Source organism: Eptesicus fuscus, chromosome 6 (assembly GCF_027574615.1).
Source record: "Eptesicus fuscus isolate TK198812 chromosome 6, DD_ASM_mEF_20220401, whole genome shotgun sequence".
Classification (NCBI taxonomy): Eukaryota; Metazoa; Chordata; class Mammalia; order Chiroptera; family Vespertilionidae; genus Eptesicus; species Eptesicus fuscus.
Genome location: NC_072478.1, coordinates 19,948,763 through 19,975,142, shown reverse-complemented (window position 1 = coordinate 19,975,142; position 26,380 = coordinate 19,948,763). Strand labels below are relative to the sequence as shown.

General features: G+C 53.6%; 2 protein-coding genes across 5 annotated transcripts; one reads left to right on the top strand and one right to left on the bottom strand.

Annotated features, from left to right (window-relative positions):
• Positions 1–378: 378 nt before the first annotated feature.
• Positions 379–12,252, top strand: STX10 (syntaxin 10). Of its 4 annotated transcripts, none has more exons than XM_054717349.1 (8): positions 379–510; positions 753–922; positions 1,081–1,175; positions 1,254–1,316; positions 3,300–3,407; positions 3,488–3,594; positions 3,676–3,770; positions 12,108–12,252. In XM_054717349.1, the coding sequence occupies exons 1-8, from the start codon at positions 476–478 to the stop codon at positions 12,233–12,235; spliced, it is 801 nt and encodes a 266-aa protein (XP_054573324.1). In that variant the 5' UTR covers positions 379–475; the 3' UTR covers positions 12,236–12,252. The 4 variants fall into 4 exon arrangements, with proteins under 4 accessions (XP_054573324.1, XP_054573325.1, XP_027990374.1 ...); XM_054717350.1 differs by having other exon boundaries at positions 380–510; positions 3,488–3,590; positions 12,108–12,148; XM_028134573.2 differs by lacking the exon at positions 12,108–12,252 and adding an exon at positions 3,862–3,944 and having other exon boundaries at positions 381–510; positions 3,488–3,590.
• Positions 5,180–25,816, bottom strand: NACC1 (nucleus accumbens associated 1). Its single transcript, XM_008157917.3, has 6 exons — positions 25,635–25,816; positions 10,495–11,400; positions 10,218–10,391; positions 9,592–9,697; positions 9,400–9,497; positions 5,180–8,817 (listed from the first exon to the last, which is right to left on the bottom strand). The coding sequence occupies exons 2-6, from the start codon at positions 11,390–11,392 to the stop codon at positions 8,564–8,566; spliced, it is 1,530 nt and encodes a 509-aa protein (XP_008156139.1). The 5' UTR covers positions 11,393–11,400; positions 25,635–25,816; the 3' UTR covers positions 5,180–8,563.
• Positions 25,817–26,380: the final 564 nt, after the last annotated feature.

Sequence of the window (26,380 nt, the reverse complement as noted above, 5' to 3'; positions counted from 1 at the left end):
GCTCAACGAGTCCGTTAAAAGGATCTACGAATCGAACGAGCCCCTTCCCCAGCCACAATCTCGTCTGATTTCTGGGAGGTTATTATTATTTACATTGCCGGGAAGGGAAACTGAGGTTGCGCAGCAACCATTCAAGGGGCTGGGTCTCGAACCCAGAGACCCCGAGTTCAGACTCCAGCCTGGTCAGGCAGAACTAGGGGAAGGCGGGGAACCGCGAGAGAAGCGGACGCGAAGGGCGGAGGCAGGCGCACAGAAAGCCGCCTCTGCCCACAGCCAAGATGGCCGCGGAGGCGGCGGGAGTTCTGCACTTCCGGCTTTTGAGGCCTCTCTTTCTCTCCTCGCGGTCCGGCTCTCGATGGTGGCCTGGGTCACGTGACGGGGGGCGGGGGTGGTGGCGTGCTCTCCCCCGCAGCGAGGAAACCAGCTAACCAGGCCCGGAAGGGAGGGGGCTCGGTCTCCGACGGGGGGCGGTGACATGTCTCTCGAAGACCCGTTTTTTGTAGTCCGAGGGTGAGTGACAGTGATGGGGGAGGGCAGAGGGTGCTCGGGCCCCTGCCAGCCAGTGCCCGGATGCGGGCCGCAGCGTGCCAAGCGGTCTTGGGGTGCGCGGGTCGGGATCACCCGGTGGCCGAGTGGGAGAGGTTCGCAAGATGATGTAGGGGTCCTCTGAGCTCCCCCACTCATTTGGGGGCGCAGCGGCGGGCGAAAGGCCCGCCTGCCCCCAGACGCGCCCGCTGTGCCCCTGCCTGCAGCGAGGTGCAGAAGGCGGTGAACACAGCCCGCGGGCTGTACCAGCGCTGGTGTGAGCTCCTGCAGGAGGGCGCCGCGGTCGGACGCGAGGAGCTGGACTGGACGACCAATGAACTGCGGAATGGCCTGCGCAGCATCGAGTGGGACCTCGAAGACCTGGAGGAGACCATCGATATCCTGGAGGGCTGGAGGGTTGGAGGGCGACCTGGGAGAGCCCATTGCGGTGGCAGGGGGATCTGGGAGGCTGGACACCAGGGAGGAGTTGAAGGCTTTGAGGCAGATGAGGGGGTTGTGTCTAGCTGTGGCCTTGACTCTTGACTCGGGGCCTACGCATAGTGGAAGCCAACCCAGGCAAATTCAAGCTCCCAGCTGGGGACCTGCAGGAGAGAAAGGTATTCGTGGAGCAGATGCGAGAAGCTGTCCAGGTGAGAGACAGGAGGTTGTGATGGGGTAAAGGTGGAGGTTGGGGCGTCTTTACTCTCTGATGCTGTCCTCACCCCCAGGAAATGAAGGACCATATGGTCAGCCCAGCAGCCATAGCCTTCATGGAGAGAAATAATAGAGAGGTAAGGCATCTTGATCTGACCCCAAACATTTTTCAGGGTGAGCCTCTCCTCCGTGTGTGTTTGCTTGTTCCCTGGGAAAGTGTGTCTGTCCCTTATATGTCAGTGCCCATCCTTTTTGTGTGCAGTCCTCTTGGCTGTCTACCTGCCTGCTTTCTGTATGTGTATACCTGAGCCTTCACTGATTGTATAATACTCCCTTCTGCCTTGTCCTGGAGGTCTATACTGGTTTCCCAGGGGGGGGGGGGGGGGGGTGGTGGTGAGGGATGAGTGGTGTCTGTATACCTATCCTCTTTCTTTGTTCAGTGTTTACTGTTTCCAGCATATATGCCTACATTTTTCCTCTGTGTATGCACTTGACCTATCTGAGTGTGTGAACTTGGCCTCTGAGTGTATCTTATCTGCCTTGTGCATGCACACCTTCCTCCCCCCCCCGCCACCCTTCCCCCCGTGGGTGTGCTTGCTTTGTGTGTGTGCCTGCTCATGCCTTTTGTTCAAATGCTCCCTGCTGCCTGTCTGTACACCTTTCCCCTCTATGTTGTATGCCCATTCTTTGTATGTTGTGACACCACCAGCCTCTCCCCATCCCATCATAAGCCCACATGGGATCTGGGAGGGTGGGGGAGCTGAGGCCCACACCAGCTTGGAGTCCTGTAGCAGTGCCTATGTGCTTTCCTGGTGTGCTACCTTGGGGATTAAAGTCCAAATTCTCACACTTGTTTATATGGTAACTAGTGGCCCAGTGCATGAATTCGTGCACATTGAAAGGAAATTAATTAGAAATATTTTAATATCGCTATTTGCCCTTTCTCTATAATAGAAGTGTCAACCAAATTCACGATTGACAATGACAGATCGAAACAGATACGTGTGATTGGTGCTAGCGAGAGTTTTATATGTATCGCGCATGGGCGAGTCAGCTTAGCCTTTTATATATATAGAATAAACTTGCTTAATTAGACCTGCTTTCTGATTTAGCTAAATTTTTTCCAGCCCAGTGAAGCACCCCAATTTCTCTTTCAGGTAATTGTCAGGAACACAGCAGTAAATATCAACATGAACAGATTATTGTTGTAGATCATGCAGGGAGAACAAAGGGTGAAATATTTAACTGCAGCAGTGTTTGACTATATTCTGCGCAGTGAGAAAACCTGAAGTCACTTTCAAGGTTCATCATTTCTTCTTTTCAGTCGGTCAAGTTTCTAAGCTTTCTAAATATCCGTTTTCCGGCTAATGAAAAGAAAATAGGATTCCACTGAGTCTCCTATCTACCTACTCCAGGACTTTTGTGAGGATCAAATGAGATGAGGCTCAGGAAACCTGCTTCACAGATATTTGGTTACAGTGTAAAATGTTTCCACCTGGCTATAAAGCAAATTGTGTTCCTGGGCTGAAGAAACTCCAAGGAGGCTAATTGCTAGGGAGAGGGAGCTGGGTGTTGCTATGTGACATCATTACCCGGCGCCCACAGCCACCATTTCCAGGCTGGGCTGTGGGCCACATTTTGCACCATGGGGTCTTGGCAGTGTCGGCTGCAATTTGGTGGGGTGTCACTCTGAGGTTGCTTTGTGGGCACCAGGTCCGAGGTGCTGTTTCTCTGTAAATGGCCAGTGCGCGGCACTGCGGCTCCTGCGTTGAGCGTCTGCCCCCTGGTGGTCATTGTGCATCATAGCTACCGGTCAGATGGGTACTTAGCATATTAGCCTTTTCTATATATAGATAGATAAGTGTTTTCCATGGATTAATTTTCTCATTCCAACCTCAGCAAACAGGGATTGTAGTTCTCCCCATTTTACAGATGAGGAAACTGGTACACAGGGAGGTCAAGTGGTATGGCCTTGGGGTCTGTCACCTTGCTGTTAAGTGGGTCTGAGGAATCCAGGCCATTGCACTTCAAACACTGCCTTACTAACTACCATCTAAATTTGTGTCTGGCTCTCTGGTCAGTGGGTGTTCTTCCCTGAGCTGTGTTCTGTGCCCCACCAGATGCTAACGGGCAAGCCAACTGCCCAGAAGCCATCCAGTGACCTGCTGGATGCCAGCGTGGTCTCTGTCACCTCTCGCTACATTGAGGAGCAGCAGGCCACACAGCAGGTTTGTGTGGCTGGTCAGTCATGGGCTGGAGGAACTTGGGTCTCCCTGATGACAGCAGTTCCCACCTCTCCAATCTGCAGCTGATCATGGACCAACAGGATCAACAGCTGGAATTGGTGTCTGGGAGCATCCGGGTTCTGAAACACATGTCCGGCCGCGTTGGGGAGGAGCTGGATGAGCAGGGCATGTGAGGCCAGGACCCCCAGGGTGGGCCGGGAGCCTGAGGCCGGCTCCCCTTCGAAGGCTTACACCATCTTGGTCTTGGCAGCATGCTGGACACCTTTGCTCATGAGATGGACCACACCCAGTCCCGGATGGATGGGGTCCTCAGGAAGATGGCCAAAGTGTCCCATATGACAAGTGGTGAGTTCTCTGGGGGAGGCAATTTGGGGGGGGGGGTGGAGGCATGGGGTGGTGCTGCCTCCCTCATGACTTCTGACCCTCTTACCCCTAGACCGCCGACAGTGGTGTGCAATTGTGGTGCTGTTGGGGGTGCTTCTCCTGGTTCTCATCCTGCTCTTCTCTCTCTGATCCTGGCTCTCCCAGGGGGCTGGTCCCTCAAGCTGGGGGAGCTGGTAGGGCCCTGCCTCCTGGGAGGAGGATGTCACGTCTGGGGAGCTGTCCCAAGGCTCTCATCGAGAGCCAGTGGGACCCTCAGGGCCCTTGGTTGGAGCCCCCACCACTGGTTCTTTCTCAAGTGCACTTAGGGGGTGGCGGAGGTAGGGGGACCTCAGACACACCCTGTCCCATTTCTATTTCCAGTGCCCCCAAGCCATTTATTCACCCCTGTGCCTTCTACATGTGCCAACTTGGAAATAAAATCCCAGCCTTTTTCATACATATTTAGATCATATGGTATGTTGACTCTAAACTTGTGGCTGCTTCCTGAATGGGAACTCTAAACCTCGTTTGCACGCACAGGTGTGTGCATGTGTGTGCATGTTAGGGATTTCAGTGGCCAGTATTAGGTGCAGAAAAAGACTATTCTGGTTAATTTCTTGGTTTTCATGATGGATAATTTTATTGCCACTGAAAATTTTAAACCATGAATCTTTCTTGAGCGTTTGAAGTTCAGCCTAAACATCTTTTGCCTGTTCTGTACCCAAAGTAGGTAAATGCCTTAGCCATGGAGCTCAGTGGTCACTTCTGAGGTGCCTCCGAGTAACGCTGGGCTCCACTGCACACCTGGCTTCTAGTTCCCTCTGTGAAGCCACTCTTAACAAGGCAGCGTTTGTAAATTTAGGGGCTTTGCATGGAGCCTTCCTTCCTGAGTATGAAATGATTCCTATATAAGCTGGGTAAACTTGTAAGTGCTGTGAACCTTAGATTATCACCAGATGTTTCCAGCCCCCACATCATTCAGGCGTGGGAACCACGAATCTCACTCACTCATATACACGTTCTAGAGTGCTCTATGTTACGAGGACGTTATTCTATCAGGCCAATTTGTCAAAAAAGAACCAAGCATGTACAGCCTCCTTTTTTATGTGATGGTTTGGGTTCCCTTAGCCCATTCTATACTCGCTTCTAAGTCTTTCTGGTGTTAAAAGATGTGCTTCTGGGAGTCAGGTGGGGCAGCATCACCTCTGAGTTTTTGTTGGCAATGCTGTTGGTCCCCCAAACCCCTTGACAGCTGATGCTGGACTTCAGGACTCCAAATGGGCTGGTCTTACTGAGACACACCCAAGCCATCCGGTGAATTGTAGTATAGTTGACGTCTGAACAACACAGGTTTAAACTGTGCAGGCCCATTTATATGCTGATTTTAAAAATAAATACTATAAATGTATATTCTTTATAATTTTCTTAACCTTTTTTGTTGCCTATTATAAGAATACATTATATGGTACATATACAAAATATGTGCTCATCGACTATATTATCAGTAAGGCTTCTGGTCAGCAGTAGGCTTAGTAACATTTTGGGGGTGTCAAACGTTATACATGGATTTTTGACTGCAAGGGTCAACCTGAACCATATTAGTCATCCCCATGGACATCATTCCCTTGCATCATGGAAGGAGCTGGCCTGGGCGGGGATGTAGCCTCCTTGTCCACCTCCCAGCAGATTTTTTGTTGACCAATGGGATCCCTCAGATAGGTAACTAACCTTCCCAGGCTGCTTGAAATGACTGAATGGGATCCTAAGGCACTTACATATCTTTATTTGGCTCCATAGAACTTTTGTCACTTCATATTCTCAGGACTCTACAGCTAGGTTTGCCATCTCAACCTTTGTGTTGACTCAGAATGGAGGGAGGGGTGTGTCTGGGAGGTCAGACCACAGGGCAGCTAGTGGGTCAGTAGCCCATTCAAGGGAGCCTCTACCCTTCTAGCTTTGGAGGGACTCCCATGGGATGCCCATGCAGGGGCCATGTGTGCAGAAACAGCCCTGGGCAGTGTGGTGAGTCTACACATGGGATAGTCTGAAGGGTGTTGTAAGTAGAACCCGTTGATGGCCTGGGTCTGTACCGTGTTACCATCTGAAAATAACATGCTGCTCCTCCCCCCGACATGATGGATCATTTGGCATGACCCTGTTGCATTTGTCAATGCGAGTCCTGGGCAGTGGGGGTGTTGCTCTGCAGAACAGGAGACCCGGGTGCAGCACCCCTTCCCAGCCACAACCCCTCTGCCCCCAGTGAGTAGCATGCTGCAGGGCTGTTACAAAGGCGTTTAGTTTATTCTCATCAGTGTTACTGATGTTCTCATGTTCACATTTCCCAGTGCGCTCCTCTCCTTACAGTAGTTAATGTGCAATCTCACTTACAGGCTGGGGTGGGGGTGGGGGGCTCAGCCCAGAGAAGGGCAGGTGTTGGCACTCCACGTGGACACAGCAGCTGGCCTGTCCTATGGGAACAGGGGCGGCCAGAGGCCTCCAGTCTTTTGCGTTGGTGAGTCTCCATTCATGCTCCTTCCTGGCTGCCCAAGTGGGGGTGGGAACCATGCAGCTCAGAGCAGGGCTGGGGGGGAGGGGAGGAAAAGCAGCAGGCCACCTGAAAGGGCAGGGTGGATGGGCACAGGGGTGGCTCCTGGGGTAAGGCACAACCCTGTCTTTGGCTCTCCTGGTGAGGAATCCCCCCCCCCTGCCCCTCAACCCCCCTCCCCCACCACCAACACACAGTCCCCTGGAGCCAGGGGCACCTCCTGGGGTTCCTGAAACAAGGGGTTCTGCCACCCAACCCAGTGCTGCAGGGGTATGGAGGAAGGTCAGGGGTGAGCCCTGCCTGAATACACGGCAGGGAGGGGGCTAGGCAGGGATCTGCCCAGAAAAAGGGTGGGGAGGGAGAGGACACCAGTCCCAGGAGCTGGCCCCCAGCTAAGGCCTGGAAGTGGGGAGTACCTGGAGACTCCTGCTTCCTTTGGGGGCTGGCTGGAACCCCAGCCCACCCCTCTGTGGCCCCTGGAGCCCACCAAGTGACTGGGATATTGTGCTTTGGGATGACGCTGGGGTAGAGTGTCAAGGCCAGGATGAGGGGCAGGGGAGGTGCGACTAAGGTGCTTGTGCTTTAGCTGGGGGTGTCAACTCCCCCCTCATACACTTGCCTCCACCCCCCACACACATACTCGGACCAGAAAGAGGAGTGCCAGGATCACAGCCAGACCGGACACCTCCAACTCCACAAACAGATGCTGGAGGGACCCCCTTCCCACAGGCTGGTGGGGGCTTCAGGGTGGGGGATGGGGCCTCCAAGTCAGATTCCAAGGGTTCATTGGGATAGCCACACCCATCTCTAGCAAGCTCCTGCCTCTGGAAGCCATGGGCTGTCAGACTCCGGAGAGACCAGAAGTGAGAAGAGAGGCGAGGCAAAAGGCGAGGAAAAGGCTAGACACAAAATGTCAAATGACACCCAGCAGCACAGGGGGATGGGGAGCAAAAAAAAAAAAAGAACCCTCTGGTTCACATGTAAAACTCAAAAAAAAAAAAAAATCACTCACACTGGATGAGGGTGAAAAGAGAGGAATGGTTAGAGAAAATTCAGCAAATAACTGCTAATTAATGCAGTGGGTCCTGCCCTGTCCCCAGGAGCTGGCTCTGCCAACAGGCCAAGACCAGGATATCCTTCAAATGTAGTCCAGGCGATAGCTGGCCTGGGGTCCCACCTTGGAAACGTGCACCCATACTCCACATGCACGCACACATTCAGCCTACTCCCGCACCCCTCACCTCATTCTATCTTCCACGGCCCCCAGGGACCAAAGGGCACATCAGACATAGTCCCATTGGTTTGAAAAATAAAAGGAATCTTATACTTCAATATTTCATTAGCTAAAAAAATGTTTTAAAAAGTATGTACAGGGGATGGGAGCTGGGAGCCCTGCCGTGGGATGGGGTGGGGAGGGAGGGAAGGGCAGCAGCCTGCCAGCATGCTCCCCTGGTTCCACTGCCTCTTATCTTCATTTATTTTAAAGCAAAACTTCTCCACATTCACACGCACACGCACCTGTGAGCCTCCAAAACCTCTCCTCAGAAACTCTGGGTCTGTATCCCTCACTCAGGACCTGCCCCACTCAGGTCTGACGGGCCTGATGGGGCAAGAGAGGCCGAGTACAGGGTGGGGGAGAGAGACGGGTGCTGGGCGCACCACCGCCTGCCACCTTAGGTCGGTTTAGGTCAGTCGTGTAATTTCTCGGAGCCTCAGGTTTCCTCAGCTGTCACAAGAGCAGTCCCCACAGCCTCGCCTACCCCAGCCCCAGGTGCAAGGACAGACGGAGGAGACAGGAAGGCGCTTTTGGAAACGTGGAAGCACTGGGAGGTGGCGGCAGGAGGGGTCCTGAGCACCCCGGGGCCCCTGCAAATCCCATGGGGCTGCAGCGAAGGGTGGAGCAGAGGACTGCCCCTAGACTGCCCCTCCCCTGCCTGGCCTGGTTGAGTGGAATGGGAAAACAATTTCTAGGGGTTAGAAGAGGGGGTAGCGAGTACTCCCTGACTGTGCACGAGTGTGTGGGAGAGAGAGAGAAGGCCACGCAGAGCTCGCACCACTGCCACCCTCTCCCAGCCCACTCGGATTGGGGTCAGGGGTGGGACGGGAGGCCGAAGCATGCAGCGCACCCTGCGGGTCCTGGGTAGGGACAGACAGTAGCTCGTGACCAAGATGGTAGGTGGGTGGGTGACGGGAGGGGGAGTGTGACGGCCTCATGGAGGGCTTGGTGGGGTTACTGGAGGGCCTCGGCTGAGGGGCCGGCCTCGCCATCATGGCTGGCTGTTTCAAAGCTGTGCTCCACGCCCATCATGTCCGGCTCCAGCTTGCCCGTGTCACTGATGAAGGTGGTGTAGGTATCACCCTCAGGTGGCTTCCCCTTGGGAATCCAGCTCTTCCGCACGACGCGGCGGGCGTTGGTGCACATGTCAGCCGCAATGGCATTCATTTCGCTCTCCTTGAAGTTCGGAGCAAAGTTCTGGCAGTAGTCTGTGCGGGGAGAGCGACAGCTCAGGCCTAGGTGGCCCTGCCTCCCACACCGCCAAAAGGCCCTTGGCCATGCCTGTCCTGACTCCCCCACCTCCACCCACAGGACACCGTGGAACCCCTCTTGGAGGTGAGAGAACAGAGGTCTTGCAGAGAGCATGCTAGATCACATTAGCTGGCTCCGTGCTTGACTAAGCTCTGTAACATGTAGGACATACATGGTTTGACAGGGTGGCCCGGTGCTCTTGAAAAATGTGGATTATTTGCAGAATTTAGGAATTAGGAGACTCCTTCCACCAGAGTTCTCTCCTGACAATTGGCTGGGGCTTGGTTGCTTCATAACTACCTTGAGTTTGAAGATCCCCCCACCCTCCCATCGGACACAGGCTTCCCTTCAGTGCTCTGTCCCCGCCCCCCCCCCCCCAAGAAATCTCTAAGCAGCATAGCCCTCCTCCCAACAAGCCTAGATTAAACCTCAGATCCTTAACAAACCATACCCACCTATCAAGGCCAACACCAGAGAAAAGGACCATCTGCTCACCCCAGGGCCTACACCAACCCGCCTCCAGAAAGCCAGACACTCACACTTGACAGCATGGAGGACGCGACTGTCCAACGGTTTGCGCCTGGGGTCGTTGGTGGAAGAGCGGATGCCAGTGCCACAGCTGTTAGCCAGTGTGTTCCTGGGGGGAGGTCACGGGGAAGGAGTCAGATCCCCTGTGGTGGTGGGGGTCATGGGACAGCTCCCTACTCCCCGGGCTTTGGCAAGGGCCTCACCGGTCAAAGAAGGAGGCCAGGAGGCGCCGCAGCAGGACCTTGTGCCGTGTGCCTGCACTGACATGGCAGTTCATGAGCTGTGCCCTTGTGATGTACACATTGGTGCCTAGAGGGAGGAGAGGGAGGGTAGTCAGGCCCTAAACTGCCACATTCCCCATGTGGCCAGGCCCACTTCTCGGAGCTCCAGAGACCCTCTCCAACAACTCACCCCAGGGCAGCCTCATCAGCGCTCAGAAAAGGACAGATGTGGTACCTACAATGTGCCAGGCCCACCTAGTACATGTGTAGCTTTTGTCAGCACAACCAGCTAGGAGTTAGAACAGGCAGCAGAGGCTTGCACCCAGGCACACTGATTCCGTGCCAAATTCTTAACCATTCAGTAGTTAACCCTCACACCACCCTAAGAAGCCACTCATCCACTGCCTTATGGCCATGATGTCCCCTAATGCTTACATCTGCCTCCAGGGCAAAAGACTAGAGGCCAATCTTTGATGTGTATCAACACAGAGGGGTGTCAGCTGCCCTAGGACAAAGCCAGGGGCTATGCTATAGGCCAGTAGCCCAGAGGGCACCGAGGCCAAGGGTGGGGGGAGAGGGGGACTTGGGAGCAAGTGAGGCCAGCTTACCTGTCACCAGCTCTAGCTTCTCAGAGGGGTCACCCTCATCATAGAGCTTGGGGTGGCAGCGGTTACCGATCTGGTTGATGAGCTCGGCTGGGAGAGACGCCAAGTCTTGCCGCACCCGGATGCGATTCCGGGATTCAGGGGTCACCTGCTCAGGGAGGGCCTCCACCTTCTCGGCTGTGGGGGGAGAGAGTGGTATGTGTTGGGGATGGGGGTCATGGGTAGGGGTGGCGATGGACGGGGGGGGGGGGGGGGGGGGGGGGGGGAGTGGGCGCCTTACCACTTTGGCCGACATTCATCATGCTATACATGGTGTACATGTTGCAGATCTGCCGGTATTGCTCGTCTGTGCCCTCCTCGCCCGCATCCTCCTCCTCGTCCTCCTCATTGTGATAGGAGCCTGGGCTGTCACTAGTATAGGCGCTCGAGGTACCAGGGCTGGTCCGCTCAGACATGGGGGGCCCACTCACCACGCCCCCTGCTGCAGCTGCTGCCGCAGCAGCCAAGGCCTGCTGAGGTGGCCGGTTGGCGGCCAGGTCCAATGTGGAGAACCTGGCCATTTTTCGGCTACCATTGCCACCACTGCTGCCGCCAACCCCGGCCTCCTTCTGGCTGCTGTCCCACAGCCGCTTAGCCACAGGCGTGCACTGCACAGAGTCCGACTCCTGCTGCTCTGTCTTGACACGGGACACCAGGGGCAACGGGGTGCTGCAGGCCGTCCAGCTCGATGTCTGAGCCACAGGGCTCTGGGGCTCGGAAGACGGAGCCTCCTCGGCATGTAGGCCCTGGGAGTCGCAGCTGGGAGAGCTCACCTTGAGGAAGAATTCAGTGCCCTTCTCCATGATCTCCTGGATCTGCAGGAAGCCAGCCGTGTACATGAGCAAGAACTGGTCCCCCATATTCATGCTCAGCCGGCCCGTGTAGCAGAAGCTGAGGATTTGCTGGAAGGACTGAGGCTGCACAGCCGCCGGCAGCTCTACCACAGCGCTCCGGCTGCTGTTGAACAGGTCCCGGAAGTAGGAGCTGCTAGCAGCCAGTACGGCCCGGTGGGCCTTGAAGGCATGGCCTTTAACCACCACCGACACATCACAGTACAGGCCCTGAAGCCGCTGCTCATTCAGGCACTCCAGAATGCTGTTGCCGAAGTTCGGGATCTCCATCTGCAGGGTCTGGGCCATGGTGGCAGCTGTGCAGGGGACAGGGGAAGACAGAGAGATGGGTCAGGTGACATGCTCAGGCCTGTTCTCAGCAGCATCCACATGGTAGGTTTGCTGGGGCCTTAAGAATCGCAGTTGCCTGGCTGGTGTGGCTCAGGGGTTGTGCGTCAACCTATGAACCAGGTCACATGCCAGGTTCCAAGCTCAATCCCCAGTAGGGGGCATGCAGGAGACAGCCAATCAATGATTTTCCTCTCATCATTGATGTTTCTATCTCTCTCACTCCCTCGCTGAAATCAATAAACAATATATTAAAAAAAAAGAGAGAGAGAGAGAGAATCGCAGGAGCCACTCCTTCCATCCCTTTAGGACAGACTGTCAAATCAGCCATGTCAGCTACAGAACAGGGTGGCCACATGCTGTTTCTTGCAGACAAGGGGGAAAGGCAAACTTACACACAGGTGCTTAAATATGAAATGAGTTAATATAGAGATCAATAACGCATCACTAGTACTCCATGCATAGGGTAACTCTGAAGGGCACTGGCATGGAAACTCCCAGAGGGTCAAGTCACCCCATTTTCCCCAGAGTATTTACAGTGCTGAGCACATGACACTCAACCACTATTTGTTGAATGACTAAATGACAAGAACCCCTGAAATTGCGTAAGAATACCACCAGTCATCAGGGAAATGCAAATCCAAATCACAACAAGTCACTGTTTCATACCCACTAGGTCAGGTAGAAGAAAAAAGACATGTGCTGTCAAGGATGAGAAATTGGAACCCTGCTATACTGCTGGTGGAGATGCAAAGATGTGCAGCTGCCGTGGAAAACCGTCTGGCAGGTCCTCAAATGGGTTAAGCATGTAGGTGCCATACTGCCCAGGAATTCCATTCCTCACAATTATACGCAAGAGAAGTGAAAACATATATCCACAGAAAAAACTGCACATGAATATTCACAGCAGCACAACCCACAATTGCCCAAAGGTGCAAACAATCCAAATGCCCATTAAGTGATGAATGGGTAAACAAAATGTGGTACATCCATACAGTGGAATATTATTCAGCCGTAAAAAGGAATGAACCAGTACATGTCATAACTTAGACCAGTAGTCGCCAACCGGTGGTCCGTGAGGTCTGAAAGGTTGGCAACCACTGACTTAGACGAAACTGAAAATACTATGCTAAATGCAAGAAGCCAGACAAAAGGACCACATATTATATCCCATTTATAGGAAATGTCCACAACAAGTAAATTCATAAAGACAGAAAGCAGGTCTAGCCAGTTTGGCTCAGCGGATAGAGTCTTGGCCTGTGGACCAAAAGGTCCCAGGTTTGATTCCAATCAAAGGCACATATCTTGGTTGCAGGTTCCTCCCTAGCCTGGGCCCTGGTCGGGGCACAGAGGCAACCAATTGATGTGTTTCTCTCACATCAATATTTCTGTCTTTCCCTCTCTTCCACTCTGAAAAAAATCAATGGAAAAAGATCCTCAAGTGAGGATTAACAACAACAACAAAAAAGACAGAAAACAGATCAGTGATTGTCAGGGGCTAGGATGATGGGAGGTTTGGGGAATGAGCAAAGAATACAGGGTGCCATATTGTGATGTATAAGAAATATATATTTGGTCATTCAGATGACCAAAATATGTTATCTCGTGTACTGGATCTTCATAATTCCTCACTCACAGCTCTAGCAACACTTGGAATTTCCTAAGTGCTGAGTGGCCTTCTGTTATGTTAAGGAGGTGACTTTTGGAAGCACCTTCGGATGGAAGTTGGTTGCTAAAGGACCCACACGTGTGATTAGAGGGGTGGAACTTCCAGTCCCCCAACCCCTGGGGAGGAGAGAGAGATGAAACCAATCACCAGCAGCCAGTGATACAACTGGTCAGGCTATTTATGGAGATCTGGAGAGTCGCTTGTCAAGAGTGGGCATGGAAGCATGGGATCCCTTCCCCTTACCTAGCCCTATGCAGCTCTTCCATCTGGCTGTTCCTGAGTTATACCCTTTTACAATAAACCAGAGATCTAGTTAAGTGACATGTTTCTCTGAGTTCTGTGAGCAGCTCTAAGAAATTAACTGAGCAAAAAGTTCCTGTGGCCGGTCAGCAGAAGCTTGGTAACCCTGGCCTGGGACTGCTGTCAGAGTGTTGGCGGGGCAGTCTTGTGGAACTGAGCCTGTGGACTCGGAAGCAATCTCCAGGTAATGTCAGAACAGAATTGAATTCTCGGACACTTTTTTGGTGTCTGAGAACTGTTTGTTGGTGTGGAAAGCCCAACCTCTATACCCCAAGTGGAATTATTTGAGTCCAAGAACCCAATTTACAGGGTTTCTTCTTGAACTAATGGAAAATGTTCTAAAATTATGATGGATGCATAACTCTGTGACTATGCTAAATAAAAAGCATGCAATTGTCCACTTTAAATGGGCAAACTACATGGCATGTGCACCTCTATAAAACGGAAACCATATTCTGGGCAGAACTGGGGATGAGACTTGCCAGGTACATTCTACGGGTCTTTTGAATTTTTAACCTGGTGAATGTATTGCCTATTTGCAAAATTAAACAATATGTTTAAATAAAATGTGTAAAATCAGCCCTAGTTGGTTTGGCTCAGTGGATAGAGTGTCTGCCTTCGGACTAAAGGGTCCCAGGTTTGATTTTGGTCAAGGGCACATGCCCAGGTTGTGGGCTCCATCCCAAATAGGGGGCGTGCAGGAGGCAGCCAATCAATGATTCTCTCATCATTGATATTTCTATCTCTCTCTCCCTCTTCTCTGAAATCAATAAAAAAATATTTTTAAAAAATGTGTAAAATCATACCACACATTTAATTTATGTAAATTAACCCTAAAGTGTTGGGGTAGGAAAGAAATGCAAATTTAAGAATCTGCCTGTGATCTTGCTCATGGAGTTCAACCCCTATTCTGATTGGTGGGGAGACCACTGGGGTTGGGGGCCAGGGACCTCTAAAAAGTATGCACTTCTGAGCCAGAGCCTATTCCGTCAGTGCATATTCTAACCCAGGAGAACTGGTCGCATGGGAAGGGCATGTCCCATACTCTAGGACAGGTGTGGAGAACTTTTTTCCTGCCAATGGCCACTTGGAGATTTATGGAACACCATTCGCGGGCCATACAAAATTATCACCTTAAAAATTAGCCTGCTATATCTGGTCAAACATTTAATTAACTCAACCCTAATGTCTTGGCAGGGCCAGACCAAATGATTCTGTGGGTCTTACCTGGCCTGGTTGGATGTTCCCTACCCCTGCTCTAGGGCCAATCATAAAAGGCCACTGAAGGATGAAGTGGCTTTAAAAGTTCCTCCAGGAGTAAGAGTATCCCTTCTATAGTGGTCTTGAATAAGCGGGTAGAAAAAAGAAGAGAGGCCCTGAGCAGAGAGGCTGGTGAGAAGGATGAAGAGAAATGACAAGAAAGGAGTGTGTGCAAAGGCCCCGGGGCAGGAATTAACGAGAGCCCCCAGCTAGTGTTCCCTCATTCCCCTGTTAGCTTTCACAGCTAACTTTCATTAGCAAGTCCATTCTGACCTGCCTCCATGGGCTGAGCACTGGGACACTGTGGAGACTTGGGCTCTATCTTTTAACACTGAGTTCACTCTGAAAAGGCTGCCTAGAGAATAAAAGCAGCCACAAACCCATGGGCTCAGAGGTGCACTTTGGGGCAAGTTGAGTACTGGTTCCAGAACTGACTCACTCCTGGGATCAGGAGCTCCCAACCTCTACTTCTCCATTTGTAAATAGATGCTGATAAGGTCAACGTGGTTCTATAAACTCAATCTGAACTCACCGAGTTGCTTCATCTGGCAGAACCGGAGGGAGATGCAGGTGATGGGCATGAGCTCCCCGAATCCTGTTAATAAACCTCTGGGGAGGATTTCATACTCCCAATACTCAGCTTGGAAAACTGAGGTCATGTGGCAGTTCAGGACTGTTCCGAAGTCATTGGTGAGTAAGTGGTAGGGACAAGATTCAAACCAGGTCTGCCTGGGCACTGCAACCTGTGATTTCCCTAGGCTGTGCCCTCCTCCTCATTGTCATAAAAAATCACTTAGGACAATCAGAGGAGGGAGGCAGAGACAGGAAATCCCATTAGAAAGAAATGCACCTTTCCTGAGCTCAAACAGTGCTGGATGGGCCAGTAGCTGGCCCTGTGTGAGGAGGTAGGGAAAACTGAGGCACCAATGAAGGTGAAGGAGAGCCCCATTCAGATGAGCCCTGACCCACCTTCCCAGGCTGCCAAACAGAAACTGCTCTGAGTACTGGGGCTCAAGTGACCAAGGCCAACGTGTCCAAGGGAGAGAGTGGCTCCCGGCCCCTGGAAAGATGCTTCAGACCCCCAGCTTGGAAGGCTCACACCCCAAGAGGGAGGACCAAGGCAGGACAGACAAGCCATGAAGTCAGAGGCCCCAGACTTGAGTTCTGATGCCAACCACACTACTCTCTAGCTGTGTGGCCTCAGGCCAGCTCCTCACCTCTCTGTGCCTCAGTTTGTTCACCTGTAAAATGGGGATGCATGCATCTAACCCACCCCTGGTAGGCTGCAAGGAGGGCTCTCAGAGTTCACTTCCTAGTGGGAAGATATAGGGAGAGATTTAATTATAGTTGGGGTGAATGTTACCTAGTAGTCACCCTTAGTGGCAAGGCAAAGGGGTAGGGGAATGACGCATATAGAGCCACAACAGTCCTGGGCAGGAAGGAGGCCAGTGTGGCTGGAGGGCGGCAAAGGGGGACAGGAGGAGCCTTGGCCTAGTGAGGACGAATGTCTTTTGAGAGTGAGTAGTGGGAAGCTCGGAGCAAGGGAGACTAAGGCCCAGACCAACTCTGGAGAATTCCCAGCAGCAATATGGAGACCAGAACACAGGACAAAATACAGAGGTGGTGGTGGCAGCGAAGGAGTGAACAGCTGTGGGGAGGGAAGAGAGGGAAGGAGGGGAGGTAAAGATGGGGCCTGCCTTCTCTTTGTGAACCCCCAGTCCCCATGCCAACCTTGGGGTGGGGAATGGGGGTCACAGGAGTCCTCTCATTCCACACTGCAGCAGTCATTGGCTCTGGACAGAGAGCCACCCACGATGTCATCCAATGCCCTGGAATCAGGGGACAGCGTTTTAAGAGCTGTATGTATAGTTCCTTATCCAAGGAGACTGCCCCATGAGGGCAGGCATTCTGGCCAGATTAGTTCATGATCAGCAAATCAGAACAGAGGAAGAGGCTCAATAAATATTTGTAAATGTGTTAAATATGGAGAGGGAGGTACACACAGAGCACCGAGGCAGGAATAGATGAGTCCAGTTTGCGACAGGGCTGCTGATGGGGATTATAGGCAGGGGAAGGGAGGGCTGAAGGGATGCGGCTGTGGATGCTTCTGGGGCTTCAGGGGCCATTCTGAGGGATCCCCCTAACTGTACCTAGTGGGCCAGGCACCACTGCAAGCAGTCTCAAAGGGCTCCCCTGAGGTGAATGCTAGGACTGCCCCCTTTATGGGTGGGGACTATATCTCAGCCTGGCACCAGCCCAAGCAGCCAGACTTTAGGCCCAGACTCCTCCCTGGGAATTGGTGCAGCTCAGCAACAGGAGTGCAGACAGAACAGAAATGCAGGGAGGAATCTCCCAATATTCTGGCTGAACCCCAACCTCAGAGTGCAGCATCCATGGCAATTAGTGCAAATGGCTCAACGAATCAGTGCCTAGGTCTTGGCAGGTCTGTGGGCTGCAGAGACCTGATGTGACCTTGCTGCCCTTGCAAGGAACAGGTGGGGGGAAGGCCTTAACCTTTTGCACTCGGATGTCGAGTGTGACTCGACACGGTTAGCATCGGTAGCAACTCGTATGTCGAGCCACACTCGACACGTAGTTTCACCGCGGGGGTGAAATTATAGAGATTAAAATTACTCTTTGAATGTATCAATAATTTGAAATATAAAACAATCCAAATATATAAGTTTGTGTGAAAAGAAACTCCAGCTTTTTATTCTACTGCCACGCTTTGTAAAATCTGGGGTATTAAAAAAAATTAAATCCCGAGTAGAATAAAGGAATCGAGAAAAAAGCAAGCGAGTGCAAAGGGTTAAAGGGCTTTGAGATCAATGAGGGGCCAGAGGGGACCCCAGAGACCTACCCCGGGGCTCCCTTCCCAATTCAGTCTGCTGGGCTCAAAAGAAACCACCACCTACATGTGTTCCTGCACGAAGTCCTCACTCACACTGGCCCTGTGAGGGAACGGCCATAGAGCCATGATGAGCTCCCAGAGGAAACAGGTCTAAAGCAGCTGGTGCCTGGCCCAGGTCACCTGCTGGCTGGAAAGTGGTGGGATGGAGCCAGGGGTCGTGGTCTCCAAACCACCCAATGATTTTGTCCCCACCAAGCTGAGCCCCTCACCCCAACCTATCTCAGGCCTTAGGCCCACTGCATTGTTCCCTCCACTGGTCAAGCTGTGCATCCTGCCCGGAGTGCCCTTCTCCTGCTACTGCCCACATTTCATCCTCCATCTCAGCTATACCTGCCCGCCCCCCCGCCCCGCTCTGTGGGGGGGAGGGTCCTAGAGAGGAAAACCCTCCTCTTTATACTTCCCACCCCAAGCTCCTATGCTCACCTCTGAGAACACAAAATCCCACTCAACTATAAACTCCCCAAGGGCAGCAAACTATATTTGAATCCTCTCTCCTCACAACTTGGCATGTGTTAAATAGTGGAGAGGGAGGTGGGCACACAGCACCAAGGATATTATTCTCCCCAAGCGAGCACACAGAGGAAAGGCCATGTGAGCAGACCAGAACCTGACCGTGCAGCCATCTTGGACTCCCAGCCCCCAGAACTGTGAGAAAGTAAGTGTGTGTTGTTTAAATCGCCTCAATCTATGGTATTTTGTTATGGCTGCCTGAGTTGAGACAGACTCGAAACACCATCTACTCACCCACAATGCGGCCAATGCGACCCTGGCTTGGACCTCCCATGGGTGCTGGATTTGCACACGGCTCAGATGCCAATTCAGTATGCCTATAACTGAGCTCCTGTCCCCTCGAGCCTGCTCTGATCGTAGCTCACCAGAAAGTTCCCCACTCAGGTCAACACCCTAGACCCCAGGGAGGGGAGGGGCAGCTCTCAGTCCCACACAAAGAGCCAAGAATCCTCCCAGCATTGCTAGTCCTGGTCCCGACTTGAGCAGGTATCCCAGAGAGATATGAGGCCATAGCAGGTCTCACTGGGATGTGAGGCCATGACCTCCCACGAGTTACTCAACAAATATTTGCCTAGCACTTGCCCGGGCCAGGAAGTGTCCAGGAGCCTGGCATGGCGGGGGACATGGTCATTCATGCAGAATCACACAGTCAATGTGCTTGCATGCAGGGGACTCTTATCTTGCCCAGAAGAGCTGAGAACTGGGGGCAGGGAGTGGCAATCTAATGAGGCAGTGGTGGGCTGGGGTCTTACCCTCAAGGCACAGGGAAGGCATGCAGAGCCTTGAGGGAGAAGAAGCAGATGTGGTTCTCCCAAAAAGTGAAGGAAGGTGAAGGTTGGCACTAGGTTCAGCCCTCTGCTATGGGCAGAACTGGTGTCCCCCCAACCCTAACCCCCAGTGTGCTTATACTTGGAGTCAGGATCTGTAGGAGAAAATTAAACAAGGTCACAGAAGTGGGGTCCTAACGCAATAGGACTGGTGTCCATATAAGAAAAGAGATATTTTTCTCTCCAAGCATACACACAGAGGAAAGGCCATGTGAGCACACCAGAACCCAACCAAACCCGACCTTGTGGCCATCTTGGACTTACAGTCCCCAGAACTGTGAGAAAATAAGTGTCTGTGTAAGCCTCCCCATCTGTGGTTATTTTGTTATGGCTGCCTGAAACAGGCTTCAAACACAGCTCTACTCACCCACAACTCTGCCATGGAGCCCCTGGCCTGGACCTCCCGTGGGTGCTGGATTTGCATACCTCAGATGCAACTCAATGTGCCTACAACTGAGCTCCCATCCCCCAGACCTGCTCTGGCCGCAGCTCTCACCGGAAAGTTCCCCACTCAGGCCAAGACCCTTAGATTCACCTTGGACTCCTGCAAACCCAGTTTTCACCATCTGGGTCCAGAGTAACACCACTAGGGCCCCTACAATGCATATTGGGGCCCTACCTGCTTTTGAGCCTTCTAGAAGGCTGTCCCAAATGACCACAGCTCTTCATACCCCCCCAGTCACCAATCTCAAATTTCCAAAGACAGACACTGTTCCAAACCCAATTCCTTCGGTCGCTTTTCCTGTTTGGTGTTTCTTCCTTGACCCTTCCCACCATCTAGCAAATGTGTTCTTGGTTTTGTGTCAGCTCCACAGGGGCAGGGCGTTGGCCCGTTTCCGGCTGCTTTGTCCTCTGCCCCTAGAACCTGCTGGGCACACAGTGGGTGTTCAATAGTTGTTTGAGGAACAAATGGGATAAATTATTCCCATTAACTCCAACCTGGTTCCCCTTTCCTGGTTCACAAGAATGAGACTAAAAGAAAGGGGTCTCTGAGGCTGGGCTCAATGTAACTGAATGTGAACAACTGCTCACACTGCTGCCGGATGAAAACCATGATTTGGGTCAGCCTGGGGTGCACTAGGCTTCAAATGGAACCACTTGTGTGGCTGGTGATTCTCGGGAGTGTGAATTGCCATCTCTTTGGGAAGGGAGCTCCGAGTTCTCCAGCCAGCAGAGGCTGGGGGGACTGATCGGTGCTTTACCAGGGAAGCTCTAGTCGCCCACTGACATGTGGGCGACTCAATTAAGGGAAACCAACTCCAAGTGTAAGAAGGAACTAAGGCTCCTGGAAAGCCCCATAATCCTTTACCCAGCTCAGTAGGAGGTGGCCAGATCCAGCCATAGCCAGGGGTGAACCCAGAGCCACTGGGACCAAATTAGCTCAGGCAAACGTTTGTTAGGGAAGCACAACATGCTGTCTAACTGTACAGATCCTACTGTTTGGCATCTGTATTTTTTAATGTGCATACAGTGCACATTTAACTTACTTCTTTTTTCCTGAAAAGCAGCCACTAAATCCATGGTGGGGGATAGGATTTGCAAGAGTAGCTGGCATTCACATTTGTCCCTACTGTGCACCAGTACCCAGAGAGGGTTCAGAGCGGGTGCTTCAATTATTCCTCTCGCTAGTTCTGGGGGGAGGAAATAAATCTTTCTGTCATTTAAAGATTAGATCAGGAGCCAGAATCACACCGAGGCAGTCTGACTGCTGTCCGAGAATCAGGAGGCTTCTTGACTCCGGCTGGCTAGGCTCATCCTCTGCATGGTTCTGTTGTTCCCCGCAGCAGGCAGCTATGACTAGACTGATTTCAGGGATAGGAAAACTGGGGCTCAGAGAAGCCAGAGTGGGGGAAGGGAAGCAAGGGCAAGCCAAGGCCAGAGCCAGGCTCTTTATCCTTGCTGGGCATGTCCTCTGCAGAAATGGGATCTGCTGTCCATCTGGGGACCCCCCATCTAGGGTCTCAGGTGCCCTCTGAGGGCCAGGTGGGGTGCTGTTCTTTCTGTTTCCCCAGCTCTTCTCCACTCTTCCTTCCTTCACTGCCAACTCCAGGGATCAGCAGTCTAGCCTGCAGCCTCTCCAACTTCCCACTTTCTTCTGGCAGCCCTGGGCAATCTAGCCTCTGCCTGCAGCAGCTCCAGAACCCAGCAGCAGCCCAGCCCCCCTTGCACTCTGACCACAAGCCCTCCTTTCTGAGCTACAGCCTACTCCCAGTGCACAGTCACACCCAAAGGACTGAAGAGCAGAGGCCAGGCAAAAGCCCTGAGGTGTTATTGCTCCAACACAAAGGAGGCTGGTGGGGCTGAGGGCGGGCGGTTACTGGGATGGGGCTTATTGAAATGCACTTGGACACCACACAGGGCTTGGCAGGGCCTAGGAATGGAGTCTTATTATTATTTTACTAGGCTCAAATATCCCTTACAAAGCTTCCTGCTTAGCATTACACTTCCCTTTCTCTTCACTTCCAGGAACATTTATCTATCTTAGTGCTTGCCCCAACATCAGTTTTCCCAACTTTAAAAGGGGCCAATAGCAGCAGCAGCAACCTTACAAGGCTGTTTCAAGGATTAAACCAACAAAATAACCCACCATGCAGTCAGTGTCCAGTAATGCCAGCTGTTCTTGTTAGCTGTGTCCCCTTCTGTCCATCCACCTAGCCCTTGCCAGACTATAAACTCCCTGACAGCAACGGAGTCATCTTATGCCTTTCGCCATCTCCCAAACCTTATGTGATTTCATAACAGGCGGCACTTACAGGGGGCTCCCCTGGTGCCTTCACAGCATCACCTGACCACACCCAGACAGTAACTTCTCACGTAACCCTCACCAGGTGGCCACAGCACTGCTGCTCTTGAGGAGAATAGTTCCATGGTGGGGCCGCCCTGTGCATTATATGAGGTTGAGCAGCACCCTCTGCAACCACTAGAGGCTAGTAGCACTGCCAGACCAGCTGTGACAACAAAAAATGTCATCAGATATTTCCCAAGTATCCCCTGAGGGGGCAGAATTGCCCCTGGTGGAGAACCACTGAGATATAGGTATGCCTGCTTGTCCCCACTTTATCAGATGAGGAAACAAAGAGCGTCGAGGTCAAGACTTTTGCCCAAGGGTTGCAAGGCCAAGCCAGGTGGTGCAGGGTAGTGCTAACTAACTCTCTCCACTACAGTATGTTAGTTCATCCTAATCCACCCTGTGCTTAAGTCAGGACAGAGTCATGGTCCTCATAGAAGACCTGTGGGTCTCTGAGGACGCTGAGACCTTCACCGAGGAGGCAGCAGGGGAGAAGGGACAATGACCACAACCAAGCACTGGACACAAGACAGCCACCTGCCCAGTTCCACCTCATGGCCCCTGTGGTTCAAAGGGCTGGGGGATGGGGGGGAGAGCAGGGAAAGGGGATGCCATTCTCAGGCGACGGGACCCAGGATCAGAGGCAGGAAGGTGGGTCTGCTTGCTCATGGTAGGCATGAGCAAATTCAAAATGTGCAAAAGTGCTCAGAGCAGCTCGGCACCCAGGAAAGTGGTCAGGAGTAATGAGGATGAGAGAGGACCCAACAGAGGCTCCTGGAAAGCCCCACATACTTTACCCATCTCACCTCCATGCCTTCAAGACCGGGCAGCTTACCATTGTCTCAAATGTAGTAATCCCCACTTCAGCGGGCAGGCCACCTTCTCCATCAGGAGCTTTGGCAATGACACCGATGCATTCCCAGTCAGACCTCACCACACCAAACCCCAATGCTTCATGTTGACCCCAACAATGAGTCCAGCAAAGCCAATCAAAGCTCTCATCTTCTCACAGCCTTGCTCCAGAACCCACTGGGGCTGCCCAATGCCTGGCCAAGGCCCTGGATGCAAGCCAAGGGGGTCTGGACTTGCATCTGGTGTGACGGGGAGACCCAGAAGACTCTGAGGCTGGGTGCTTCCTTTCTGTAAATGGGACTAAGGTCTATCTGTACATTAGGGTCACCCCTTGCTCCTTCCCTCATGAAGATATTCAGAGCACTTGGCAGGAGCCTGGCACATGCTTAATAAAGACTCTCAATGGGCTGTCCGTCTGCCTAGAACATGTCCCTCCTTGCCCCCGCCCCGCGCTGATGATTTATTATTCAAGGCTCAGATCTCCCTGACCATCCTCCTATCGAAAGCTCTTCATTCCCCCCCGCCCCCAGCACTCACTCATTTCCCCTTGTCTCACTAAGTTCATGAATGTAGGAATAGCAGGAATGCTCTTATTTGTTTGTTGGGTCACCTTCGCTAGAATAAAAGTTGCTGAGAGAGGCTCTAGGATCTGTTACTCAGGGCTGCTCCCCTAGTCCCTAGCAGGGGGTTGGCATCCTAGTGAAATAAAACTGCCCCATGGCCGCCTTTCACCACCCCCACCCCTGATTATGGCCTCCTCTGGTGCCCTAGGTCTGTGCATCCTAAGTCCTCACAGGAAAGCAGTTAGTTACTAAACGTGCCTTCTACAGCTCCAGGTGCAGGCTCAAACCCACCACCCTCTTCTCTGCCACCCACACACCAAGGCCAACTGAGACCAATCTCTGCCCCTGTTCCAGCTGTGTGAGTCAAGGTAACCACCCGTCCAACCAGGCAGGGGAAAGGCCTCTACGTGGGGCTGCTGGCCCAGTTCCCACCCCTCCTAGAACCAGGAGGCTAGCCACAAGATGGGAGGAGGCCAGGGCCCAAATAGAAGGCAGCTCTAGGAATTATGGGGATACTGAGGGAAGGGAAGGAATGAGGGTAACAACCCATCATTAAACCCAGATCTGGCTGATACCAATCGACCCAGCAGTCTGTAGCTTCTGCTTCAGGTGCTAGCTCCCAAGTCAATGTTCTCAGGACACACCGGTAACAGCTTTGCAATTAGCGCCAAGAAAAGGAACAAAAGCTGGGGTGGTCTGACCCGGGACCAAGGTGGGAAAGACAAACCAGGAAAGCAAAGCAAAATTCAGCTCTACAGCCCAGCCCCATCCTCATAACCGCCTCCCCCTGGCAGTCCACAACTCCATCACCTCTAACCTCCTGGCTCCCACATGGGGCATGGGGGATGAGAAAGACTGGGTGTCTGAGAAAGCTTTCCCTTTCCCAACCCCCTGGGACACCATGAAAACTGTACGAAAGGGTATTGACCCATCCCTTGCGATGGCAAGAGGAAAGAGAATTTCTGAGGAGGAATCTGGAAGATTGGGGAGCTCCTCCAGTCATGACCCTCAAAGGCCAGCTTAGGGGATTATGGATTTGGGCTCTATTCATGTGACCTGGGATAAGCCAGCCCAAGGCCTGAGCTGACCTGGTCGTGGTGGTGAGCAATTAATGAGCTCACCCGACCAGCACGGACCTGGTCAGGACATCACCCCAGCAGAGCCCCTGGGTCAGTAACCCCAAGGGCCTGGGCTAGGGTGCCTGATTTGATTCCCTTCTTGGTGAATTACCCCATCGTAAACCTCCAAGACACAATGAACAAAACTTGATACACTCACCTCCCAGTTCACCTTCAGGGAGCTAGTGCCTGGGGAGCCACCGTATAAGATGGTGGTTGAGGGCCCACCCTCTAGGTTTGAGCCTCAAGGCTCCAGTCACAATTAGGTGGGGAAAGATTCTAGGAACCTTAGATACTCAGGTGAGGGCAGCTAGGCTGTCTCTCTGCAGGTACATGGGGTGGGGGTGTGCAAGGGCCTCCCCCATGGTAAACAAGATGCCCGAGCTAGGTGTTCCCAAGCTGCCCACACAAACACCCACCTGGCGGGCTAGCACCTTGGAAGAGCCGGCAGAGGCTTGCCCAAAGGGTAGGTCGGGGACCCAGAGCCTGATGGGAATGAGGTGTGGGGAAAAAAGAGCACCGCCCCGCTTTGGCCCCGAGCTAACTTATGGCCGGGAAAGGGGGTACATCTTGGCACGTGCCTTTCGACCAACACTAGTGTCTCGGACCTGCCTCCACATCCCCATTAGCCAAAAGCTCCGCCTCCTCCCCCCACTCCCCAAACTCCTGCAATAGTTCCACAACTTACCTGACCTCCCTGGGATCTGGCCTTTCCCCTTCAACATCTTCCCAGCCCTCACCTCAGGTGACTCCCGCCAGCACCTCCGGGATCTCCGATCCACCCGCCGCCCCCAACCCCCATTCCGAACTAACTCCGCCCACGCCCACCATGCCCCACTTCCTGGGCTTCTCCCCAGCCGCCCCCAAGCCTGTAACCTGACCCACCCACCCCCTCCGGCGACGGTACCTGCAAAGCCCGGCCACGCCCCGACCCCCTCCGGGCCATTTCCCTCCGGCAGCGCCGCCCTCCCCTCCTCCCCGCACTCGGCCGGCCCCCAAGCCCGACTCCTTCCTCCCCTCCCCCTCCGGGCTCCCGGGAGCCTCCTCACTCTACCCCTTGGCCCCTCCAACTTCCCTGCCCCCTCCCCCCCGCACCTGCCCGGCCCGGCTTCGCTCCCCACCCCCCGCCGGGAATGAGGGGCGGAGGTCCGGGCCCAATCCCGCCGTCCCCCAAGCCCCGCGGCCCGGCCTGGGGCTGGACACTCAAGGCCGCTGGCGGGGGCCAGGTCACCCCGCACTCGCCGGCCCAGCCGTAAGTGCGGGCTGCGGGCTGCGGGCCTGGTTCCTCCTCTTCAGAGGAGGCCGCCCCAAGCCCTCCCCCTTCAGCCCTCAGCCGGACCTCGGATGCCCTCAGGCCGCCCCGGCGAGAGGAGGCCGGAACCGGGCCTGGAGCGGGTCGCCTCACCTGCGCCGTGGCCGCGCTCCGGGGGCTCCTGGCAGGCTCCGCAGCGGCAGCTGGGGCCGGACCTGGGCCCGGGGCGCACCCCCCTGCGCCGGGGCCTCGGCCTCCGCCTCCGCGGCCTCCGCGGCCTCCGCCTCAGCAGCAGCGGCAGCCGCGGCGGCCATTCATTGTGGGCCAGGCCGCCCCAGCCGAGCGCCGAACCAGCGCAAGCCGCGCCGCCGCCGCCGCCGCCGGGCTAGGGAGGAGCCTCCGCGGCCCCGCCCCCGCCGCGGCCCCGCCCCCTAGGCGAGGTCAGCCGAGCACCGAAGGCGCCCCTTCCCGACTCCGCCTCCTGCCTCAGCCCCTCAGCGTGGCCTCCAGTACCTCGACTTTGCTTGAGAGTTCGAGTCCCGACCCTGCCACCTTCTAGTCCCGCGACCTGAGGCAAGTCGCTCTGCCTTTCAGAACTTTAGTTTCCTGTAAAACGCAAATAATAATAATGTCTGCTGTTTGTGTCAGGCACTGCTTTAGGGTCTTTATGTGAATGATCTTATTCCAATTTTAGTATATATTAGTATGCTGCTGAAGAGAGCACAAGTGAATGATCTCGTTTAAACGTCACAGTAACATTTTTACGTAGGAATTAGTTTACACACACACACACACACACACACACACACACACACACACTTTATAGAAAAGGGAGGCACAGAGAGATAAAGAAAATTGCTAAAGGAAGGGATGGCGGGTGTCAGGTTTCAAACCCAGGG

Coding starts and splice junctions, on each gene's coding strand:
- STX10 (XM_054717349.1), top strand. CDS start 476: ATGTCTCTCGAAGACCCGTTTTTTGTAGTCCGAGG. Junction 1,317..3,299: donor TGGAGAGAAATAATAGAGAG/GTAAGGCATCTT, acceptor GTGCCCCACCAG/ATGCTAACGGGCAAGCCAAC. Junction 3,408..3,487: donor AGCAGCAGGCCACACAGCAG/GTTTGTGTGGCT, acceptor TCCAATCTGCAG/CTGATCATGGACCAACAGGA.
- NACC1 (XM_008157917.3), bottom strand. CDS start 11,392: ATGGCCCAGACCCTGCAGATGGAGATCCCGAACTTCGGCAACAGCATT. Junction 9,698..10,217: donor GAAGCTAGAGCTGGTGACAG/GTAAGCTGGCCT, acceptor TCCTCCCTCTAG/GCACCAATGTGTACATCACA. Junction 8,818..9,399: donor CGTCCTCCATGCTGTCAAGT/GTGAGTGTCTGG, acceptor CTCCCCGCACAG/ACTACTGCCAGAACTTTGCT.